Source organism: Neoarius graeffei, chromosome 26, assembly GCF_027579695.1.
Source record: "Neoarius graeffei isolate fNeoGra1 chromosome 26, fNeoGra1.pri, whole genome shotgun sequence".
Lineage (NCBI taxonomy): Eukaryota > Metazoa > Chordata > Actinopteri > Siluriformes > Ariidae > Neoarius > Neoarius graeffei.
This window is the reverse complement of record NC_083594.1, coordinates 34,460,539-34,483,700: the sequence shown is the minus strand read 5'-3', so window position 1 is coordinate 34,483,700 and position 23,162 is coordinate 34,460,539. Positions and strand designations below refer to the sequence as shown.

Genomic DNA, 23,162 nt, shown 5'->3' with positions numbered 1-23,162 from the left:
AGTGCTACTGGATGAGGTTTATTTTCCCTGGCAACACTTATTTGTTTTACCCAGCATCCCAACTTTTTTGGGAATTGGGGTTGGGCAAGGCAGGACCTTTTCAATGAAGTACACCAATAGGACTGCTTATAGGGCACATAAGCCTGAATTGTGGCCTAACATTAATAGGAAAACATCAGTCTGGGGCACATTTTTACTGTGGGGAAATGCACTTTAGGAATGCAGGGAATGGAGGGTGTAGTTAAAGTGGCAAAATGTGGATTGACATTAAATAGCCTGCTGAGATTAGCACCTGGGACACAATTCATGACTAATGCTGTTTTCTTATTTATAAGACTGACTGACTGGTCTTCCAATTTAATTTTGTTTATTTCTTTCATATTCCCAAAAGTATTCACACCTTGGTCCTGAAGATGTTGTTAATGTACCAAGATTGCAAGCTGCCAATAATTCAACAGAAGACGACGCACACCTGCACACTCACTAGATTGTTCCATTATTTGTTCTCGGAGTGTTAAGAAGGAATCTTGCCTTGCCTCTGAAGGACTCGTCCTACCAAGGAAACATCCTTAACATTGAAAAAGTCCCACCGTTGGAGAAGCCAGAGGCCGAGAGCACGTGTGTGAAGCCAGGATAGTGGAAGAGAGCATGATGTCTGCAAAGCCAGGAGGCAGAGAGAACATGATGTCTGCGAAGCTAGGAGGTGGATAGAACATGACATCTGCAAAGCCAGGATGCAAAATGATCAAAGCAAAGCTTGGGTGCAGAGCACCATCCTTGGTAGAGCCTGGGTACAGAGCTGTAGATGCTCTGGTCCTGAGCTCATGAAGGGTTGGAGAGGCTATGGTGCTGACACCATGCATGACTGGAGCTGTTTCAGCACCAGCCTTGAGTAGGATGGCTAGCAAAGTGATGGCTTACTGGGCTTAGGCTCTGCAGCGTAAAAGGTCTTGCACTGTACATGTCGACTTGCTGCATTCTTGGGCAGGATGCAAGTGCGAATAGACATTGCGGCTTTTATTAAGGGCAAGGAAAAAATAATCATCATGGTTCGCTGCAGAGGTCAAGAAACCTGCAAGCAGCATCACAAAAAGGATAATCCATAATCGGACACTGGAGAAACAGGCAACAAGTCAAACCAGGAAGTCTGATTGAAGCTAAGGAGGTTGGAAAGGGAAAAGAAAATTGTGAAAAGAAGGCTTGGTAATGCACATGGACATGAAACAAAACTTTGCAAACAGACACAGAAACAAGAGGATATTATTAGACAAAGTAATTAGAGAGCTAAACAGGAAACAGGTGGAAACAATTGGAATGATTAAACAAAGGGGCAGAGAGAGGACCAGGAAATAAAAATAAACCAATGTCACAATAAGTGCATGGGACTGGAGATTTGTGATGCAGATTGCAAACACTTGTCCCTACATCTTCATACATGCTCCTTTTAATAAGTTAGTTGAGGTAAAGAATTGGACCATAATGACCACTGTTGTATCACATTATATCAACAACAACAAAAAAAAAGTTACTTTGTTGATGTATTAAGTTGATTACTGACAATTATTTTTGCATGGTGTTTTGATATTTTAAAAATGCCCTGTTTCAGAAATCTTCTTGAAGAATTGTGCTAATATGAATCGAATATGGTAGAATATTTAATCTGGAACATATCTGAGGATTGCAGAGCCTCCTGTGGTGCAATTTCAGTCACATTCAGAGAAGTGTACATTACAGTGTAAATGAGGCTTGAATTGCTTCCCTGCTTCCTTTGTTCATTTTACTTTATGAATTAAACACAGCATATCACATGAATGTCCTCATATTTCTTGAACCTAAAATAACTTGACCCTAAGCATGCTGCTCACTTTTACAACATATGTTACCTAAAGAAATGGTAGCTTACACTTGGCTTTATTTCTCAAGTGGTAAAATCCAAAGCTGTGGATTTGATAAAAGGTCATGCTTATGGCAGGCCACTGGTGGTCACCTTGGGATTTTGTATAGAATGAGCTTTTATGGAACTCCTTTTTCATAATGTGAAAGTCTGTGGTTGGCAACTGAGATGCAGGATTTCATAGATTTAACACAAGCTCACTTAAAGTGAATGAATGTAATGCCCCTAAACCACACTTTTTTTCTTTGTACAAAGCAATAATCATTATGTTGATTTGACCATGTGTTTTCAAACCATAGCTGATCCAAAAGGCCATAAATTGATGGATGTCAGTAAACCTGCTGATATTGTCCATACTACAAACATGGACTCCTTGAACTACACTTCCCAGAACTCGCAGTGCCCTCTGTCTCCTGTCACTCATCACTCTAATTAGTCCCTCTGCCTATTTAAACCTCACTCTCACACCACTTCATTGCGAAGTACTGTTCTGCTATCCTTAGTTCATACCAAGCCTTGTTTCTTCTGATCCTCATTTTTCTGGCCTTTTGCTTCCCTCTTTCACGTTTACTCTTTTGTCTTCTCTCGTTTGCCTTGTTTGCCATTCACCCGACCATCGCTAGTCCCTTGACTCTGATTCTCGTCTCACGTTTTGGCTTGTTCACTGTTTGCGCTACGCTCCTCTTCTGCGCATATGTCCATAAGTGCCTGCACCGTGACAGTGGAAAATCAGTAAGATCAGCCCATTTTCACGGAATCTGTTGAGACTGATCCGGAAGATCCCGAAGGGATGCGTGATGTCATATCCAGGTATCAATTCCGTTCACGTGCGCAGCAGTGGTTAGACCAGTCTCGATATGGAATCACGTTTTGGAGAGAATTCTGATAGTGATTGGGATTCTTGTATGTCGGATGAGGGGGCAGGTGACTATCAAGGATATTCCAGAGTAAATGTTTATCTTTTTGAGCCCCCAAGACGAGAAACTGCCAGTTCACTCAGTTCACGACAGTCTTCCTCTGTAGAACGTGTGAGATGGGGAGATAAATACAACCCTGATTCCAAAAAAGTTGGGACAAAGTACAAATTGTAAATAAAAACGGAATGCAATGATGTGGAAGTTTCAAAATAGCATATTTTATTCAGAATAGAACATAGATGACATATCAAATGTTTAAACTGAGAAAATGTATAATTTAAAGAGAAAATTAGGTGATTTTTAAATTTCATGACAACACATCTCAAAGTTGGGACAAGGCCATGTTTACCACTCTGAGACATCCCCTTTTCTCTTTACAACAGTCTGTAAACGTCTGGGGACTGAGGAGACAAGTTGCTCAAGTTTAGGGATAGGAATGCTAACCCACTCTTGTCTAATGTAGGATTCTAGTTGCTCAACTGTCTTGGGTCTTTTTTGTTGTATCTTCCGTTTTATGATGCGTCAAATCTTTTCTATAGGTGAAAGATCTGGACTGCAGGCTGGCCAGTTCAGTACCCAGACCCTTCTTCTACGCAGCCATGATGCTGTAATTGATGCAGTATGTGGTTTGGCATTGTCACGTTGGAAAATGCAAGGTCTTCCCTGAAAGGGATATCGTCTGGACGGGAGCATATGTTACTCTAGAACCTGGATATACCTTTCAGCATTGATGGTGTCTTTCCAGATGTGTAAGCTGCCCATGCCACACGCACTAATGCAACCCCATACCATCAGAGATGCAGGCTTCTGAACTGAGCGCTGATGACAACTTGGGTCGTCCTTCTCCTCTAGTCCGAATGACACGGTGTCCCTGATTTCCATAAAGAACTTCAAATTTTGATTCGTCTGACCACAGAACAGTTTTCCACTTTGCCACAGTCCATTTTAAATGAGCCTTGGCCCAGAGAAGACGTCTGCGCTTCTGGATCATGTTTAGATACGGCTTCTTTGAACTATAGGAGTTTTAGCTGGCAATGGCGGATGGCACGGTGAATTGTGTTCACAGATAATGTTCTCTGGAACTATTCCTGAGCCCATTTTGTGATTTCCAATACAGAAGCGTGCCTGTATGTGATGCAGTGCCGTCTAAGGGCCCGAAGATCATGGGCACCCAGTATGGTTTTCCGGCCTTGACCCTTACGCACAGAGATTCTTCCAGATTCTCTGAATCTTTTGATATTATGCACTGTAGATGATGATATGTTCAAACTCTTTGCAATTTTACACTGTCAAACTCCTTTCTGATATTGCTCCACTATTTGTCGGCGCAGAATTACGGGGATTGGTGATCCTCTTCCCATCTTTACTTCTGAGAGCCGCTGCCACTCCAAGATGCTCTTTTTATACCCAGTCATGTTAATGACCTATTGCCAATTGACCTAATGAGTTGCAATTTGGTCCTCTAGCTGTTCCTTTTTTGTATCTTTTTAACTTTTCCAGCCTCTTATTGCCCCTGTCCCAACTTTTTTGAGATGTGTTGCTGTCATGAAATTTCAAATGAGCCAATATTTGGCATGAAATTTCAAAATGTCTCACTTTCAACATTTGATATGTTGTCTATGTTCTATTGTGAATACAATCAGTTTGAGATTTGTAAATTATTGCATTCTGTTTTTATTTATAATTTGTACTTTGTCCCAACTTTTTTGGAATCGAGGTTGTAGATGGATAGAGAGATGTGCAGAACGTGGTGGTTACCTTTTCATCATGTTTTCCTGAACAAAACTAAAAACAAATCAAGTCTTGCAATATTGCAATCTGAGAACATTTAATGTTTCAGTTAATAATTGATGATTGCGCACTCATTTTTCTTCCTGTTGAAGTGCATCACATATGATTTAGATCGGATATCACAAGCGTGTAAATGTTGCTCATAATCCTGCGTCTGGTGCTGTGTGTGAGAGAGTGATAACGGGAATTGACGAACTGTCCAAATGTCAGATCAAATGTCCTTTATTAAATAAATGGGTTTCTTTTTGCTCCAGTAATTCCCATGTAGTCGTTCTGGTGATGAATACTTGATGAATCAAATTTATTATTAGTAGGTGACACGAAATCTGCCCACTTCGTTTGCACAAACCTCACCCACTGTCGATTTAGATTAGTGTCATTTCTTGGAAATTCGTGAACTGAGTGTCCTGTTGTATATGGATTTGAACATCCAAACACAACGCAGTGGTTTTACATCGTTATTTTTGTAAGATTCCAGCAACAATATCCAATTTCAGTGAGTAAACAAGCACGGAGTCTGATGAACCGAAATGACCCAGATAATCGGGGTTCCACGCGTGACATCATGCAAAATTAGCCCTGAGGCAAGGCTACCTTTTTTCCAGGATCTGGAATCTGCGATTTATCGATTAGTTTTGTGCTTGATGATAAAATATCTCTCTCTCACGCGCACACACACACACACACACACACACACACACACACACACACACACACACACCGCTTTATTAATTCATTTTGGTCATGAGCTCAATAATTAATGGTGGTTGCATTTTTCTGTAAATCAAAATACTTGTTCACACAGGTTGCTGAAGCTCACAAATTGGAAACTAAATATGATTTCAGGTGCAAAGGTGCAAAAATAATGGCAAAATCAGCTTCACATTGTTTTTCCAACCCATAATAAGTAGATGATATCTACTTGTCATTCATATTATTATATGTGTGATTTTAGAGTAAAAAACATGCAGGAGTTTTTCATCTCTCTAAGTACAGAAGGTTAATTGTACAAAGATTCGAAAAGCTGAGCTGCTGAACACCAGTGCTGAAGTTTGATTCCAACTGGGTGATTTCCCTGGTCAAAAACACCCAGATTAGTTAATTACCAGATTTAATAGTCATGTTAGAGAAGGAAAATTAATACAGTGTATTGTAGGAGGACCAGACAGTGATGAGTTCTTTTAAGTTTAAAAAAAAAAAAAAAGTTAAAAAAAAATTTAATGGTGACTTTTATGTATAGTGCAAACGATACATAAAGGACAGGAACATAAGCAACACAGAGAAACACGCCAAATATTGTATGCACTGCAGCCATTTTCATGGGAAGACTGGTTAAATGACAATAACACTTGATCATAGCTGCCTCAGTTCCTGCCTTCTGGGAGGAATTGGTTAAAACCGGTTAAAAGGATTCGAGTTTGACCTGCCCCCTAATGGACAGAGCTTTCAGTATTCCAGATGTATGAAAGGTACACAGGAGAGGATGTGAGCAATTCCAAATGTGTAGCTGCTGCATCAGCACATGTAATCGAATGTCAGATTTCACCACACACCTTAGGGAATTTGTTTCGTGCCTCTTTTACCCAGGTTTCTGTAAACCTTTCATTGTTGTTAAAAGCACTACATGACTTATGATTTGCTAAATATCTTCAAATTAAAAATATACAGTCAAGCATATTTTTGAGATGATTCCTTTTCAAGTAGCTACTCATATTTCAGGCCTTGTCTTACACATTTGATGTCTTTGCTTTAGCATGCTATGGAGTAGATTAATAAGGAACAAAGGTGTAATCCTAGACCCATTTCTGTTATTGCGTAGTGTAAAATCAGTCTCCTCCCAACCATATGGAGAGGAGTGGCTTCCAGCCCCATGGGTCCACTGGCTCCAGCATGTGAGATATGACCGCCTTCTCTTCCCCCAAAGGTCACATTGCCTGGGGCAACTGTATGATTATATGCTCTCTACGTTGTTTGCTCTATTTGCCATCCTGGGTTTTGTTCTCAGCCTTTTGATGCCACATTTGCCTCCACCTTCTTACAGGCTCTGCCATGGCAGCAGGTGTCAGTCTGCTGAGTGACGTGTCCTACTCCAATTCCAACAACAACAGCAGCAGCAGTGCAGGCAATAGTGCAGATCACACCAGTGACATGGAGCCAGGTAGGCCACCCCACACACACACACACACACACACACACACACACAGAGCGAGAGTGAGTTATATTTTCATCTTCTGGCTTAACACACTAAAGCAACTACATTACAGTGTTGAGCCTTATGGGATTAATGTTACCATGTAGGCTAGACTGTGTATTGTTGTGAAAATGAATGTCTGGTCCAAGAGTAAACAAGTCCTGTTTAGCACAGTGCTAAAAGAAAAAGTATATCATTTTGTTGGTTTGAAACATGGTGGCCCATTATTTACCTCTTTTTAATACGTCTTATTTATGATACATATTTTCCTCCTAATATTTATCTGAACATATCAAGGTTCTGCAATGCAGCTTTGCCATTTAACTAACTTAGTTTTTAGTAACAAGCATCTCCTTCTGTGTAAATGAAATAACTGAGATTATATGGATTGCTGTGGTTTTGTTTTACCAACAGTAATATTCTAGTAACTGTTAGTGTGTCTGGCTACTGAGGACACATGTCAAAGCAAATTTTTAAATCTATGTTAAACATTAAGCATAATTAAAACAATTTCTGCATTAACTTTTTTAAATTAAGTAAATGAGCCCCGGGGCCGGCGAGGGCCTTTCTGTGCGGAGTTTGCATGTTCTCCCCGTGTCCGCGTGGGTTTCCTCCGGGTGCTCCGGTTTCCCCCACAGTCCAAAGACATGCAGGTTAGGTTAACTGGTGACTCTAAATTGACCGTAGGTGTGAATGGTTGTCTGTGTCTATGTGTCAGCCCTGTGATGACCTGGCGACTTGTCCAGGGTGTACCCCGCCTTTCGCCCGTAGTCAGCTGGGATAGGCTCCAGCTTGCCTGCGACCCTGTAGAAGGATAAAGCGGCTAGAGATAATGAGATGAGATGAAATTAAGTAAATTATTGAAAAACTAAAATTGGTCTGTTCCCATTCAGGAGTTTGCACACAAACTGTTGTTGCTCTCTGTATTTTGGGATAGCCAGCATGAAATTTCATGACTATTGATTGAATGTAATACTGAAACACTGTTTCAGTAGTTTTGTGTAGTATCTGCACATCACTTATTTGGCAATAAAAGTTGTATTTATTGTCTGACATAAGGCCTAAAGCATTTCATTATTTTCAGATGATTGATGTCTGAGGTGGGCCAATTTCTTTCTCAAGAAGCACTTCATGTTTAGTTAAAATGCTTGCTTTTATAGTTCAGATGGAATACATTAAGAGCAAAGTAATTGTGGATTCATTTCTGTGATCACTGCATCTCTGCATAATGTAATCCTTGGGGAAAATGAGTCATATGTCTTTCCAACACATCAAGCAATCTGCTCTCTACCTGAGATGTGATCATAGCAAAACCTCTGCTACATCTCCCACTGACTTGGACACTGGTCACCATAGAGACTACCTCGAGTGTAATTATGGCAGTTCTGTTCCTTCTTTTGTGCTCTTTTGTCATTCTTCATAGTGAAAAAAAACATGCAGAAAGTCCGAAAGGAGGCAGAGGTGTAGCATAGCCGTCCTCTGAAGGTTGTGGCAGCAGTCAGCATGGCTGAAGAGCAGGCAGGATTGAATAGATGCAAATGTAATGCTGTTTTCCGAAGTTTGCATTTCTTTCTTACCATGTCTGAAGAACCTCCTAGAAGACAATTATATTCTTGGAATGGTCGAGTTTTCTGTTGTCCACAGGCAGTGAGGCATTTGCATCTGTTCTGTGGTTCGAGTGTTCTGTCATTAGTCTGTGCTAGTGGACAACAGTCAGTCGTTGGTCTTTTTCATGTAGTACTGTATTTAAATGTTTTAACGTTGCTTGTACATTAAGATGTAGATGACTGTTCGCATAGAACATACTATTCATGTTAAAAAGGCTCTGGTTTCAGATTTCAGACCCAGTGTCAGGGTCCCCACAGCAAAGTACACCAAGGTGGGCGAGACCTTGAGACATGTAATCCCAGGCCACATGCAGTGCTCCATGGCATGTGGAGGACGAGCTTGCAAGTATGAAAACCCATCTCGCTGGAGTGATGAAGAACAGGCTATCAAGGGACTTTACTCCTCTTGGTATGATATTTCTCATCTTTATTGGAAAGCAAAGCAAACATTATTAAATATCATGAATGAATTGTGGAGGGATGAACTAGCTGATAGAGTAGCAGACACTTAGACAATCTGATCTCAGAAAGCCTGAGAAGAATCTGCTAGTAAGATAAGAAAAGAGGTATTCTGGAGCAATTTCTGATCTTTATTTACTGTGGTCTCCTCTATTCTGTTTACATCAGGATCACAGACAACTTATTAGCCATGGCAAGGCCTTCCACTGAGATTATTGAAAAATACAACATCATCACCCAGTTCTTGGGGTAGGTTACGCTCTGCTTGCTCATGCTAATAAGTAGGTAACACCCAGGAGACGTTGTGTTTACACTTGGGTCTTTCTAGATGCGGACTAAAGACCATAATTAACCTGCAGCGCCCAGGTGAGCATGCCAGCTGTGGCTACCCCCTAGAGCCAGAGAGTGGGTTCACGTATCGCCCAGAGGTCTTCATGGAGGCAGGGAGTGAGTCACACATGCAACTTAATTGATTCAAACTTATCCTCCTCAGCATAGTTTATCTGTCTAAAGAACTAATGGTTTCTGACTAACATTATTTCAGTGATCCAGGTTGTTCAAAGAGTTAGATACTGGAAGGAGTTCATTTTTGTGTGTGTGTGTGTGTGTGTGTGTGTGTGTGTGTGTGTGTGTAATAACATGTGATGCCATGTTTATGAACCTAGAGAGAGTAGAGGATTGGCAACTCCTAACAAGCTCTCCTGAGAGATTCATTTCTTCTAGCCAGCAACTAGGAAAGTACATTAGGGAAAAGGTTCCACAGGCTTCAGCATGTAATTACATGCTCAAAATGCCACTCAAACTGTGCAAATGGGTTGTCCTCACATTAATGGAGGAAAACAGCATTGTTTTTGTTTGTTTACATGATATGGGCAACATGTTTTATTTGAAATGTTAACATCATTCATGCATTTATCATTCAGTTTTATTTTAGTCAAGAACAAAAGAGTTGTGTCTGATTTGTTGACGTGTGCACTTTTGACATGTACCTTTTTAGTCTATTTCTACAACTTTGGGTGGAAAGACTACGGGGTAGCCTCCCTTACAACGATCCTAGACATGGTGAAGGTCATGTCTTTTGCTGTGCAGGAGGGGAAGATGGCCATTCACTGTCATGCCGGGCTTGGAAGAACAGGTTAGGCATTCACCTGTGCTTGCATACATGTAGTAACAGAATGCATTTATTATATTTTATGCAACAGAAGTGTGCATTTGTAGTATTTCTGCTGATTTGTCATAATGAGAGATCTAGTAGTAACATGCATTTACACATTAATCAGTATTCAGCTAGCTTTCCAAGAGGGCAGGGTGCCAAGGGTTTTCATGGGCAATTTTTCATGCATCAAGGGCAATTTTGTATACATCACTATAGGCAAAGAATCTATCATGCAAAATTAGCCATACTGGGTAACTATGCAAGGTAGATTACGTTTGTAAAATAAAGTAAGTAAATCTGAAACTTTAGTTAACCAGTTTAATACAATACTTCATTATAGTATTATTAGTACTATATAGAACTACACACACACTTAAGTGACATTATCAGAGTTGACTAATAATTCTAACAAAGGCATTTTAAGTGATTTGTCTCTGCAAGTTTTACACAATGCATACATTCAGGGGTGGCACGGTGGTGCAGTTGGTCAGCACTGTCGCCTCACAGCAAGAAGGTTCTGGGTTTGAGCCTAGTGGCCGACGGGGGCCTTTCTGTGTGGAGTTTGTATGTTCTCCCTGTGTCTGTGTGGGTTTCCTCTGGGTGCTCTGGTTTCCCCCACAGTCCAAAGATGTACGGTTAGGTTAACTGGCTACTCTGAATTGTCCATAAGTGTGTGTGTGTGTGTGTGATTGAGAGATGAAAACCTCCTATAATAATCTAGTAGACGGCAACGGGAAACCACTACTGTAATTCTTCCCTGGAGACTTTAATGGCTGAAGCTGTCAGAGCGGCCATATCACTGTAGTGATATGCCAGAAAGATACATTCAGGAATGTAATTTCTCTACTGTTCTATTTGTTACGATTAATTTGATCAATCTCTAAAGAATCCCTGCATTCAGCTGCAGACCTACTGAGAATATACGGGTTGGTTTGTTTTTGTTTGTTTGTTTGTTTGTTTTTTCTAAACAGGCTAACTGTTTTAAGATATTGCAAAGCAAGGCAGGCTATTTTATATTAAAAAAAGCCTAACTAATCCTGAACCTTGCTGCCAATTAACATCTCTGCTTGTAGCAGGCCCAGTGTAACGACATTTTAACATTACTATCCTGGTTAACGCATTATTATGTAAATAATATTGGCTGTCATTGAGTGGTATATCAGATATATTCCATTCAGCTAGCATGGTATTGAACGAGTCGAAGATGAGTTCAACACCATGCTAGCTGAATGGAATATATCTGATATACCACAAAATAAAGCTATTATTATTATTATTATTATTATTATTATTATTCATACACATTCCTTTTGGGTGTTCAATGCGTCTTTCTCTTCAAAATTCTCTCAAAATCATCTCTATTTTACGAAACAAACCTGGCAGCCATGCTTGTTTACAAATTGTCACAGTTGCTCGCTAGTGTGGAAGTTTTATGTCTCCAGCGTGTCATGTCACGTCGTCTTGATAACCATGCAATATCGTAAGACGTGTTTACAATCTTGGGTAATCATTCTCCATTGGGTAGAGTGATGTAAAACACGTAGGAGAAGTGATATGCTCACAATATTGCATGCTATCAAACCAAATGAATGGAACCTGCTAGAAGGGAATAGAACATGTTAATTTCATCAAAAAAAGTGTCCTGTATGTACAAGTATAATAATGGAGAATAATGCACCATGCTGCATGCTGATGTTACAGCAAAGACAGACAGCTTTGATAAGTACACCGACAGGTTTCCACATTTAAATAATCAGTGGATTTGTGCAAAATTTTTAAATACATTAAAAAATTTTCCTTCAAATTAGTTTAAAGATAAAGGATTCATTAGTGCTGACTTGTCAGTGTTGATATAATAAATTTAGCTTTTACCACTGATAACATGGTGCATTGGGATTTAGTTTTAATATTACCACAAATATTAGAGAATATAGATCTGTAAATCATCAGACTTGTGTTTACCTTGCATCAATGACTCACTATTGTAATATATACTCACTGATCACTTTATTAGGTATGTCCATACATCTGCTGTTTTATGCAGTTATCTAATCAGCCAATCCCTTGATAGCAGCACAATGCATAAAATCATACAAGATCAAGAAATCAAGAACTTCAGTTAATGTTCAATTCAAACATCAGAATGGGAAAAATTGTGATTGCTGTGACTTTCACTGTGGCATGGGTGTTGGTGCCAGATGGTCTGGTTTGAGAATTTCAGAAACTGCTGATCTCCTGGGGTTTTCACACACAACAGTCTCTAGAGTTTACACAGAGTGGTCTGAAAAACAAAAAACATTGAGTGAGTGACAGTTCTGTGGGTGGAAACGTCTTGTTGATAAGAGACGTCGGAGGAAAATGGCCAGATTAGTTTGAGCTGCCAGGAAGGATATAGCAACTTTTTACAACCGTGGTGAACAGAAAAGCATCTCAGCATCCAATAGCAGGAGACCACATTGGGTTCCACTCCTGCCAGCCAAGAACAGGAATCTTAGAATCAAGAACAAGTTCCTATTAAAGTGGCTGGTGTATATGTACATTTAGGCACTGCCTAAAAGTGGAGCTCCCAATGAGCGTATGAGCAAAATATTTTTAAGGGCACACAATCAACCTCATCTCATTATCTCTAGCCGCTTTATCCTTCTACAGGGTCGCAGGCAAGCTGGAGCCTATCCCAGCTAACTATGGGCGAAAGGCGGGGTACACCCTGGACAAGTCGCCAGGTCATCGCAGGGCTGACACATGGACACAGACAACCATTCACACTCACATTCACACCTACATTTAGAGTCACCAGTTAACCTAACCTGCATGTCTTTGGACTGTGGGGGAAACCGGAGCACCCGGAGGAAACCCACGCGGACACGGGGAGAACATGCAAACTCCGCACAGAAAGGCCTTCGCCGGCCACGGGGATCGAACCCAGACCTTCTTGCTGTGAGGCGACAGCGCTAACCACTACACCACCGTGCGGCCACAAAATCAACCTGAATAGAATGATAAAAAAACAATATTAATAAATCAGCTTAAAAGTTAAGACTTGAAAGTTAAGCTTGAGTAAGCTTAATTCATTCGCAGGCGTCGAGAATTCTTACATTGCTCTTTCAAAGGCTAAAAAGTGATAACTCTCCATTTCACGACTTTTCCTCAAGCAATTCCAAAATGGTTATGGACTTTTATTCTGTTGGGTCATCGTGATTGTAAGAAAGCAAGATGCTCAAAGTATTTTAGTACCAAGCTTATTATGAAAACAAAGTAGCAAAAACACTCGAAACTAATTTTGTTAGAGACCTGGATGCACATCCGCTTCATGGAATCCTGCCCAAACCACAGGGTGTCGAGTCCCCCCCCGCCAGCATATCATCTTGGAAATTTGTGAAGGAGAAACAAAAACTGTCATGAATATTTTCTGTAAAACATGTTAGTAAATGTTATTTTTTAAAAAAAAAAGCAAATTAAAAATAAGTGCTGTATAAAATCCCATCTATCTTATGTAAATAAAGATATAAATTTCTTTGTCTGGTGGTCATGTTTGAGAGATATGTTGCTTTGCACTTATGATCAGCTTTCCTGTGGTGGTACACATATGCAATTCAGTTGCAAAAGCCATCAAAAATCAGGTCGATGCATTACCATATTCTCTTAAGTATTGAGCTTCACTCCACTAACAAGACAAAATGGTCAACAGAGCATGACTATGATCCACACTAATAGTATGTTGTGATTGGTCAACATATGTTCCTTCCACTGGAAGTCGGCAACATTCGTTAGTACTCCTTAGGGGCACTTTCACACCAAAGGTTGCCTTAAAAGTCCCAAAAACAGTTGAAAATGAACTTCAGTGTAATGCAAAAATCCATCCTGAATTCCATAGAATACATATTGGGTAACATGTATCTCAAGTATCAAGGCTACAAGTCATTTCAAATTCCAAAATGTATTAGTTTTAACATAGCAGGAAGGTAAAATTCACAAATTTGGATTTTTTTACATTATCATTCAGATTTAAGCCTAATTGGTGGATTGGGTCCCCTACATTCCACCTAATTATTGCAGAGATGTTAATGGAACAAAGAGACACCAAAATATCCATCAATGGTGGACATATTTTGGAAAATCTAGTTTTTGGTGAATTTTTTCAGTCTATTTTAGGAGTCACTTCACACATCAATAGAGCTAGAAATGAGAAATAGGTCCAGGAAATCAGCTAAAATGCCTTTTTAGAAAGATACACCAATCTGGTAGGTGACTAGAAAATTTCAACTTCATACTGTATCTACTTTCCGGTCACCGCGCAAATCAAATCAGGTCACAAAATCCATATTTCTGTTCAGGAGAGGACAGAATGTTTAACATCACTTTTTCAAATGAAAAATTACTCAGGAAAACTATGGCAACAGTTTTGAATATGTTTTCTGATTGAAAAAAGAACCTTTTGCACAGTTTCTTGGACCATTATATTATTTCTTGGACCTTTACAATAATGAAGGTTTATTTATCCTTATTATCCTAAAAGTACTTAACATATAAGTTAGCAATTTACATCCAAAACACCTGGAGCCACAAATTTCATATGTTAAACTATGCATTTGATGAGAGCAAACATTTAACATCTAGTCAGTGAGAGAGAATTAATAGTGTTGGGAGTCTTGGGCATTTATTCAGGAGAGGACATTTTTCTTTAACGCTTAATTTTCTCAGAAAATTAACCAATATTGTAACCTGGGCACATTTACATCCAAATTATTTGACTTGTCTGACCGACAGGTCTTTGTTTGTACTAGTACTAGTCCCCAGATGGTAACTTTGAGGTGAAAGTTCTTTCTCAAATTGCCACCTAGTTCAATCTCAGAAGTTCCTCATCTGTCTATTCTCGCTTTCCTACACATCAGTAGAAAAACCTGTCAAGAAGGCCTAATGCTACAAAAACTTAACTTTTTATCAAATAACAATGAACAACACAACAGTGAAACACAACAACACCAAAACTATGCCTACTTATTTTCCAATGGCCATAATTGAACATGAAATTCCCATGAACACAGAATGTCTGATCTGAAAGTCCTGGTCGTCTACAAAATCTATTCATTTCATATACGCTATGCCTCTTTAGCATTGGACCGACATTATTACCGACATTGTGTAACGCAGTACAAAATATGCCTATTATGATATTAAATATCCTGTTCTGGAGAGGACATCCCCTTTAACAACATTTTTATGTAAATGTATCTCAACCATGCATTTGAATGCGATGGTTTCTCATTGGTTTTATATTGTTGGGCCCTAATTAATCCAGTAAGAATATTTCTCCATAAAACTGAGGTAAGTTTTACAGATTATCCTAAGTTCTGGAGAGGACAGATTTTTAACGCAGATTCTACATCAGGATTTCGAATAGCTGAAAAACTCACTACCTGCTTAACAGTTCAAATTGAAAATGAGGTGAAAACAGTGATGAAAAACAATTTCTTAAATGTTATTCTAGACTGATAATGCACAACACATTATCAGTTACTCATGTTGTTCAGGAAAGGACAATCACTTTATTTGTTTTAACACGGAATGCCATGATTCAGTTAAATCACCATAGCGGCCAAACGAATTTACCGATTTTCATGAAATTTGGAATGGACATTTCTTGACTCACCCCCTATATAAGGAAGCAACATGCTCAGCCATGCATGGGACAGAAATTATTTAATACTCGATGCAATATTTTAAAATTTAATTTGGGACTGCAGATTCTGTCAAAAACATTAAAAATGGCTAATATTTCCACAATAATGATAGGATGGAAGAACCACTGACTGTGTAGCTTCTTTCCGACCCTCAGACAAAAACGGTGAACAAAAGTGATACATTATGTCACATTTAGTTTACTTTTATGACCCTAGAAGCTAAACTTGAAAAAGGCAACCTTTGGTGTGAAAGTGCCCTTAGGGCACACTTTCTATATGTGGTGGAACGTATGTCAAGGGTGCTTTTATGAGCAGGGAGCATATAAATTTAGGCAAGGCGTTGTATTTGAGGGCAAGGCACAGCGCCCTGGTAAAATAAACTGGCTGTAATACTGTTAATGATCAACATTCTTGTAAAACTGCAGTGATTTCGTGTTTTTTTTTTTTTTTGGTTTTTTTCCCCCTTATCACATTAAATCAGTTTGTGTTAGGTTAGTAAAAACAGATCTGAACTTCTGCAAGCCTTTTGGAATCTTTTCTCATCTCATCTCATTATCTCTAGCCGCTTTATCCTGTTCTACAGGATCACAGGCAAGCTGGAGCCTATCCCAGCTGACTACGGGCGAAAGGTGGGGTACACCCTGGACAAGTCGCCAGGTCATCGCAGGGCTGAAGGCCTCTGCATGCTCTTGCAACAAGGCTTTCGCAGATAGCTTTTTGCAGACAGTTGTAATTTATTGTTGAGCGGGGAGTAATAGGCGTGCGCGATGTTATTCACCAGCACAACGCAAGGGGGCGCGAAGTCGCTAGGAGTAGTTGGTGGGTGTGGTTAGTGGAGTGTTTATCCTCCGGTTACTTATAATGACTAGAACTTTTTTTTTTTTTATAATGACTAGAACTGGAGTCGTATAGATGTACGTACTTCCTCAATCAACCGCTCTTCATGCTGCTCCATCTTCGCTTGTGTTTTTAAAAATGCCGGTCGTGAAAACAAAACAAACCGGGAAAGTAGGGAAGCGGAAGTGCGTGTACAGCGGATGTAGAGTGGACCAATCAGAGCCCTCTTGTCTGCGACGCTGTCTGCGAGGCTTCTGCGGTGGTCACAATTTTTGGGAGGTGCGCGCAGAGCATCTGCGAAGGTGGGGGGGCTACGCAGACACTATCTGCGACACCGTCTGCGAGGACTGGGTTGTCAGCATAAATTGGCCTTGACACACAGACACAGACAACCATTCACACCTACGGTCAATTTAGAGTCACCAGTTAACCTAACCTGCATGTCTTTGGACTGTGGGGGAAACCGGAGCACCCGGAGGAAACCCACGCGGACACGGGGAGAACATGCAAACTCCACACAGAAAGGCCCTCGCCGGCCACGGGGATCGAACCCAGACCTTCTTGCTGTGAGGTGACAGCACTGACCACTACACCACCGTGCCGCCCCTTTTGGAATCTTACAATCTTGAATTACAGCATGCTAAATGCAGGTTTTTAGTAGTCTGGCTAACGCGACTTCAAAGCTCTCCGAGCATTTGGTCTGGCCAAGCTATTAAGCCAAACCGTTTCCCAGAGCCCGTGGTTGACCCGCCTCCCTGAAATGCCTCAGTTTGCTACTGGTCGAAGCCAGAAAAGGCTGTGACGAAGCTTAAACCAATCACATCACTCTTTCCTCTGACGTATGCGACGCGATGGGGCTAACTGGTAGATTAAACTTTTACCGAAGCCGGTCGGGAGCAAGGCGAAAACGTCCTTCCTTTCAATAAATACCTCCAGGGCTGCTCTTTGCTCCGTTTTCAATGAGAACTTCCTGTTGAATGCTTTCAATACAGCATCCACCGCTGTGTTAAAGGCTTGCCGCTGCTCCATGTTCGTGATGTGAATGAAGCGCTTCCGGCATAGATTCTGTAAACAATCTATGGCTTCCGGTCGCAGTTCTGCTACGTCACTGCCTTGAACACGCCTCTACCCAGGGCCGTTGGAGATGCTCAAAGTTGATTGGTTCCCAATTTTTCGGGAGCTTGGAAATGCTGTAGGTAGCCTGCCTGGCCAGACTAAGCTCGGAACAGGCCCTCGTGTTGCGTCACGCTTAGGATGGGCGGGCCCAGGCTAGGTTTTTAGAGCCATGCAATTCATGTAATTTTGTTCATGAAAAAAACCCTATTGAATGATATTGAAAAAGTAAAATGTAAATTAGTTCTGCTTTAGGCCACTCGTTTTATATTATCTGGTTGGCGGATCCGCTGAAGTGCTGAGAAAAGTGCCGCTTGAAAAAAAACTATTCAACTTTTATTTTTCCCCTGCCGATCTCTCAAAAGATGCCGATGTGAAAATAATTTTATTTAATCTAAATTAAACGTTAAATCGCATCTTTATCATGACCATTTGATACCTTGCGATACAACTTGCCATTTTTTCGGTCACTGTATTGACCCCACTGTATTCGCGTCTCGTGTCTTGCATCTCGAGAGTTCCCAAAGTGCATTGCAAATAATGGCGGCGTCCAGGAAGCGTGTTCATGCCACGTGAGAAGATTCAAATAACAAATTACAATGACTTCGTTCGTGCAGGTTCGTTTAAATTGGGGACAAGCTGCATTTAAGCAGTCTGCCGAAGGAGAAACTGTCGGCGAGTTTATTATGACGAATGGCTGAACTTAAATTAATAATAAATATTTATTATTAGAATCTAATATTATTTTTATTGCATTATTATTTTTTCCTATGACACATTTTTTTTCATTTATAATAAATATTTTTTTCAATCTTGTAGCCTTTTTTTTTTATTTCGCCCTACATCACACAATTTGACCTGAAAAATCCGTCAACCAGAAAATAAAAAATGAGTGGCCTTATATAACTGCATCAAATTAAGCAAAGAACCATAATACTTTACCACTAGTATAATTTAGTATGCAAATGCATTAGAATATTAATGAAGCTATCATTTTATTTTTGTCACGTCCAATGAACATTGGCAGCTGTGCCATGCATATCTGTTGCATAACCACACAAAATCTCATGAACTGAATCACAAGGAGGCAAATTATAGAGTTGTTTTAGTTCTAAATTCTGATTAGCTGAGTGGTGTTCGAACCTCTTGTAAAATCCTTGATATATGCATACCTGTGACCATATCACTGTAATTGAGTTCTGTATTAATGCAACAGGTTTTAAACCAAAATGTTTAGACTTATGCCATTTGATTTTTATCCATACAGTCCTCTACTCTTTTTGCCAATAATGCATACTCTCTCGTGTTTATCATAAACATTTGTGTCACATTTTGTTTTTTCTCATTTAACGTTTTTCCTGTTGATATTTAGCTTGATTTTGCATTTCAGATTGCATTTTATTCCTTTTAACTCTAATTCAATACATTTGCGTATTACAAACTCACATTTGAGATTCACCTACAGAAAAACAGTGACTCCTGCTGACAGGCACATGTAAATATAATTTTGTGAAGCGAGAATCTGATGACACTAAACTCAAAATTCTTCTCTATTGTCCTTCAGATTAAACTCTTACATTTCACTTCATTTGATTTGCTTGCTGTCATTACTTCAGACCAGCAAACTCCTTGTCTCATACTCCATATGAGTTTTATGGCAAGTGATAGCGTCATGTCATGGGTTCCCATTTAATTAAAAAAATAATAATAATAAATCTGTTTTTAAATGGATTTTTTTGTATTTTATGGTAAACCCAAGAAAATCAGTTTGTGAATTTTCAAGTATATGAGGTAATTACAATACAGTACTTGATTTAGCTATTAATGAATCATTTCCCAGTATAACAGTAAACTGTTATACTTATTTAGTGTCTGGACCTGATATATGTATCTAATAGTTTTTACAACCTTATTTAAGACTGTTTATCTGCTGTATTAAGTCCCTTCCCTTAGATAAACAATCTATCTGTTTGTCTCTCTGCCTGTTTTTTTTGTTTTGTTTCCAGGTGTTCTCTTGGCCTGCTATTTAGTGTTCACATCACGAATGAACGCAGACCAGGCCATCTTGTTTGTGCGGGCAAAGCGTCCAAGCTCAATACAGACACGAGGGCAGTTACTGTGTGTGCGTGAGTTTGCACGTTTTGTAGCACCGCTGCACTGTGTGTTCTCGAGTGTCGAACCACGAGCACATGCTGTCACGTTGTCGCAGTACCTGACACGTCAGCGACATCTGCTGCATGGCTATGAGGCTCGCCACATGAAGCATGTGCCAAAGATTATCCACCTGGTCTGCAGGCTCCTGCTAGACATTGCTGAGAACAGGCACACGGCAGAGGAAAAATACCTGTCTGAGATCCCAGACCTGACAGCCGAGGTCGAGAAGACCATATCTCAGCAGGCCTTGCAGCAGTTAGGAAAGGAGATGAGGGGGAAGGGCATACTTTTGACCTTGCCACACACCTTGCAATCCTCCACTGCCCCTCCTGAACAGTTTGAGAATGTAAATGATGTTAATAAAGCTCAGATTTTGCGCAGCTTCAGTGACTCTGCTCTGCACACTCTGCGCTCCAGGTCCAAGGGATTTGAGTGGCACTCAGGCATGTCAAACCTCCCAAGTGAGCACTGTGTATCTCAGAGCAGGTTAGTAGAATCTCCAGATGTTCAGGTCTCCAGACCACTGTTCACTCCTGAAAACTGTTCCACCTCCAAACCTGACTCTCTAGCTGGATCCTCATCCTCCCTTGATGAATCCAAGAGAGAAATGGAACACATGCCTCCCTCACCAGTTTGCAGGAAATGTATACCATTGAAAGAGACAAAGCGCAGCAGATCTTTGGGGTTTTCAAGGAACAACGCGACCATAATGTCCAGGTTGCCGACAGAAGAAAAGTTAGACCAGGGTAATAGAAAACCAGTAACATGTCATGGCACTTATACAGGAAGCAGCAATGTTCCTTTCCTTTTGCTCCAGACTGAGCTTTCTCCAGAGGTTCGCCGTGTGCTGGTGGCTAGGGCTCTCATGATGGATGTAGAAGAGGAGACTCTACAGAATACCATTTCAATGTGGCAGGTACAAAAAATTTCACCAACATGTGGGTCGGTTTTATTTCTTTGAACAGAAATTAGTATACATTTAGCTTGTTGCTTCCCATTCTTGACTGTTTTCAAAAATGGTTAAGTGAAATTTTCTTATATGAAACTGGAGTGTATAAACATACTGCCCACATAGCATATTTAGACAAAATTACATTACATTGTTTGATGTTTTCACAAACGCACCCTGAACTTGAAATTTGGGTTGAGTGTTCATTATTGCATAATGTGACTAATGTCCTGAAGAACATGTCATATCAATCTCTCACATAATTCACACGGCAGTTTCTGAGGCTTAGCAATTTGTAATACAGAGGTGCCAACATCTACAATTTAGCCTGTACAATTTTGACCCCTTGCTATAGCAATATGAAAGACATCAGAAAACTATGCTTTCTCACCTAAAGCTTTGTCATTTAAAGCAGTGGCCAGACTGAATACAAATAAAAATCACTGAAGGGGAAAATAACACAGATCCTAAAAGGTTGTTTCTGATTGAAGTTACTTTCGCTTTGCACTAACTTTATCGAGGTGAACTTTGATCTGTGAATTTATATAACTCGTGATCCAATAGAAAACAAGAGGATAAGCATTTTGCATTTTTGTGCCAAAACAAGTCATTCAATAATAATGTTACCCTTTCATATTTTCTTTTAGTGTGCATCATACAGGACTTGCTTCATAAATTTTGTTCTTTTTATGTATTGAACTCGGGTGGCATGATGTAGTTAGCATTGTCGTCTCACAGGAAGGTTCTGGAGTTGAACCTCACAGCTGACTGGGTCCTTTCTGTGTGGAGTTTGCATGTTCTCTCTGTGCCTGTGTGGGCTTCCTCTGGGAGCTCTGGTTTCCTCCCACAGTCCAAAGACAAGCAGATTAGGTCAAATTGCTACTCTAACTTGCCCATAGGTGTGAATGTGTAGTATGAATGGTTGTTTGTCTGTGTTAGCCCTGCTATAGGCTGGCGACCTGCCCAGGGTGTACTGCCTCTCGTCCAAATTCAACTTTGATTGGCTCCAACCTCCCCTGCGTCCCTGATGAATAAGCGGTATAGAAAATGGATGGATTGAATTATTTGTTCTTATTTGGGGAGACATGTTATTGTCATGTCAGTAATAAGTGTAAAGAACTTTTGTTTATTTGGGTTTTTTGGTTGCAGTCTGCAGGACTTCATTTATCATGTGCAACATCTGACATGGATATCCAGACTGCACACTAGGCAGCAGTTATGTTAATTTTGGAACAGTTGTATAAAGCAAACTTATAAACTCAAATTGCTTTTAAATTTTAAATCTCATTTAATCTTTCTTGTTCACAATGTTGGCACCTCTGGTAATAAATGTCAATTAGGTAATCAGTGTAGTTTTTTTTTTTAATTAAAATCAGTACTCAGACCTTCAGTGGGTGCTCTTTTTTTTTTTTTTTTTTAAATTTTCTTTATTTGCCTTTCAGGCTGAGTTAAATTGCAGAGAAGGGGCATGGGAAAGGCTGTGTATTGAGCGCAATCCACTGCTGCTCTCTGCTCTCATGTGGTCATGGTTGGAGCAGCTGAAGGAGCCAGTCATCACCAAAGAGGATGTAGAGGCACTAAACCAGAACAGCCACAATCCTCTGCAAGCCCTCAGCATCATGGACAAGGTAAAAGAACAATACAGTACAAACGCAGACGCCTTCATGGGATTGAATAAGCCTTAGCCTTACAACTAGGACTTAAATTTAATTGGCAAGAAGGTGTATCTCTGACAGTCTAAAAGTCTACGACTGAGTTCTCACACTCTAGTGTGGTGTCATACAGCTTTCAGTGCTGATTTACTAAAAATTGAGGGTCATGCAGTGAAGCTGTGTAAGCATCCAATGTGTTTCAACCTTTTCTTATTAATTTCTTCTTCTTCTGATGAGGGTGTCTATGGCATCCCATAGAACTGTATGGTAAAGAAAAATTTTGAAAATGATCACACTGATTTGGGACAGTGCCCTGATTCTTTTTGACAGACCGGCAGACTGACAGATTCTTTATAATCCTTTTCCAAGGAAATTTGTTGCCACAGTCTGTACAGAGCCTCCCAAATGCATACAAAACTTTGACACACTGATACCATGACAACTATAGGTACATTCACCTCTGTCAACACATACTAAAATACATAGCATGATATACATACCAATATACAGTACTGTGAAAAAGTCTTAGGCTACGTTTACATTACGTCGAATCAGCGGATCATCAGATTAACGTTCTTAAAACGATTCGCGTTTACACTAAAACCGTTAGCCGTGCACACAGCAACACCAATACACGGATACGCTCGGCTCTGCAGGCATTCTGCGCTCCAAATCACTCCGCCCTGAACAGCGAGTGCCCTCTGGAGGGTGCACAGTCCGGCCCTGCGCAGCTCACACAGCGCGCGAGTGAAGTGCACAAG

The 23,162-nt window shown here is 40.2% G+C and overlaps 1 protein-coding gene across 2 annotated transcripts in view; it reads left to right on the top strand.

Moving 5' to 3' along the window:
- ptpdc1a (protein tyrosine phosphatase domain containing 1a) overlaps positions 1 to 23,162 on the top strand; it is a 121,465-nt gene that overhangs the window by 52,963 nt on the left and 45,340 nt on the right. The window contains exons 2-9 of one of the 2 annotated variants that reach the window (XM_060909912.1): positions 6,422 to 6,526; positions 6,644 to 6,760; positions 8,629 to 8,809; positions 9,028 to 9,108; positions 9,188 to 9,306; positions 9,857 to 9,994; positions 19,653 to 20,716; positions 22,192 to 22,377. In XM_060909912.1, the coding sequence (XP_060765895.1) occupies positions 6,502 to 6,526; positions 6,644 to 6,760; positions 8,629 to 8,809; positions 9,028 to 9,108; positions 9,188 to 9,306; positions 9,857 to 9,994; positions 19,653 to 20,716; positions 22,192 to 22,377 (1,911 nt within the window). In that variant the 5' untranslated portion in view covers positions 6,422 to 6,501. The remainder of the gene's footprint in view (positions 1 to 6,421; positions 6,527 to 6,643; positions 6,761 to 8,628; positions 8,810 to 9,027; positions 9,109 to 9,187; positions 9,307 to 9,856; positions 9,995 to 19,652; positions 20,717 to 22,191; positions 22,378 to 23,162) is intronic. The other variant, XM_060909913.1, reaches the window with a different exon arrangement.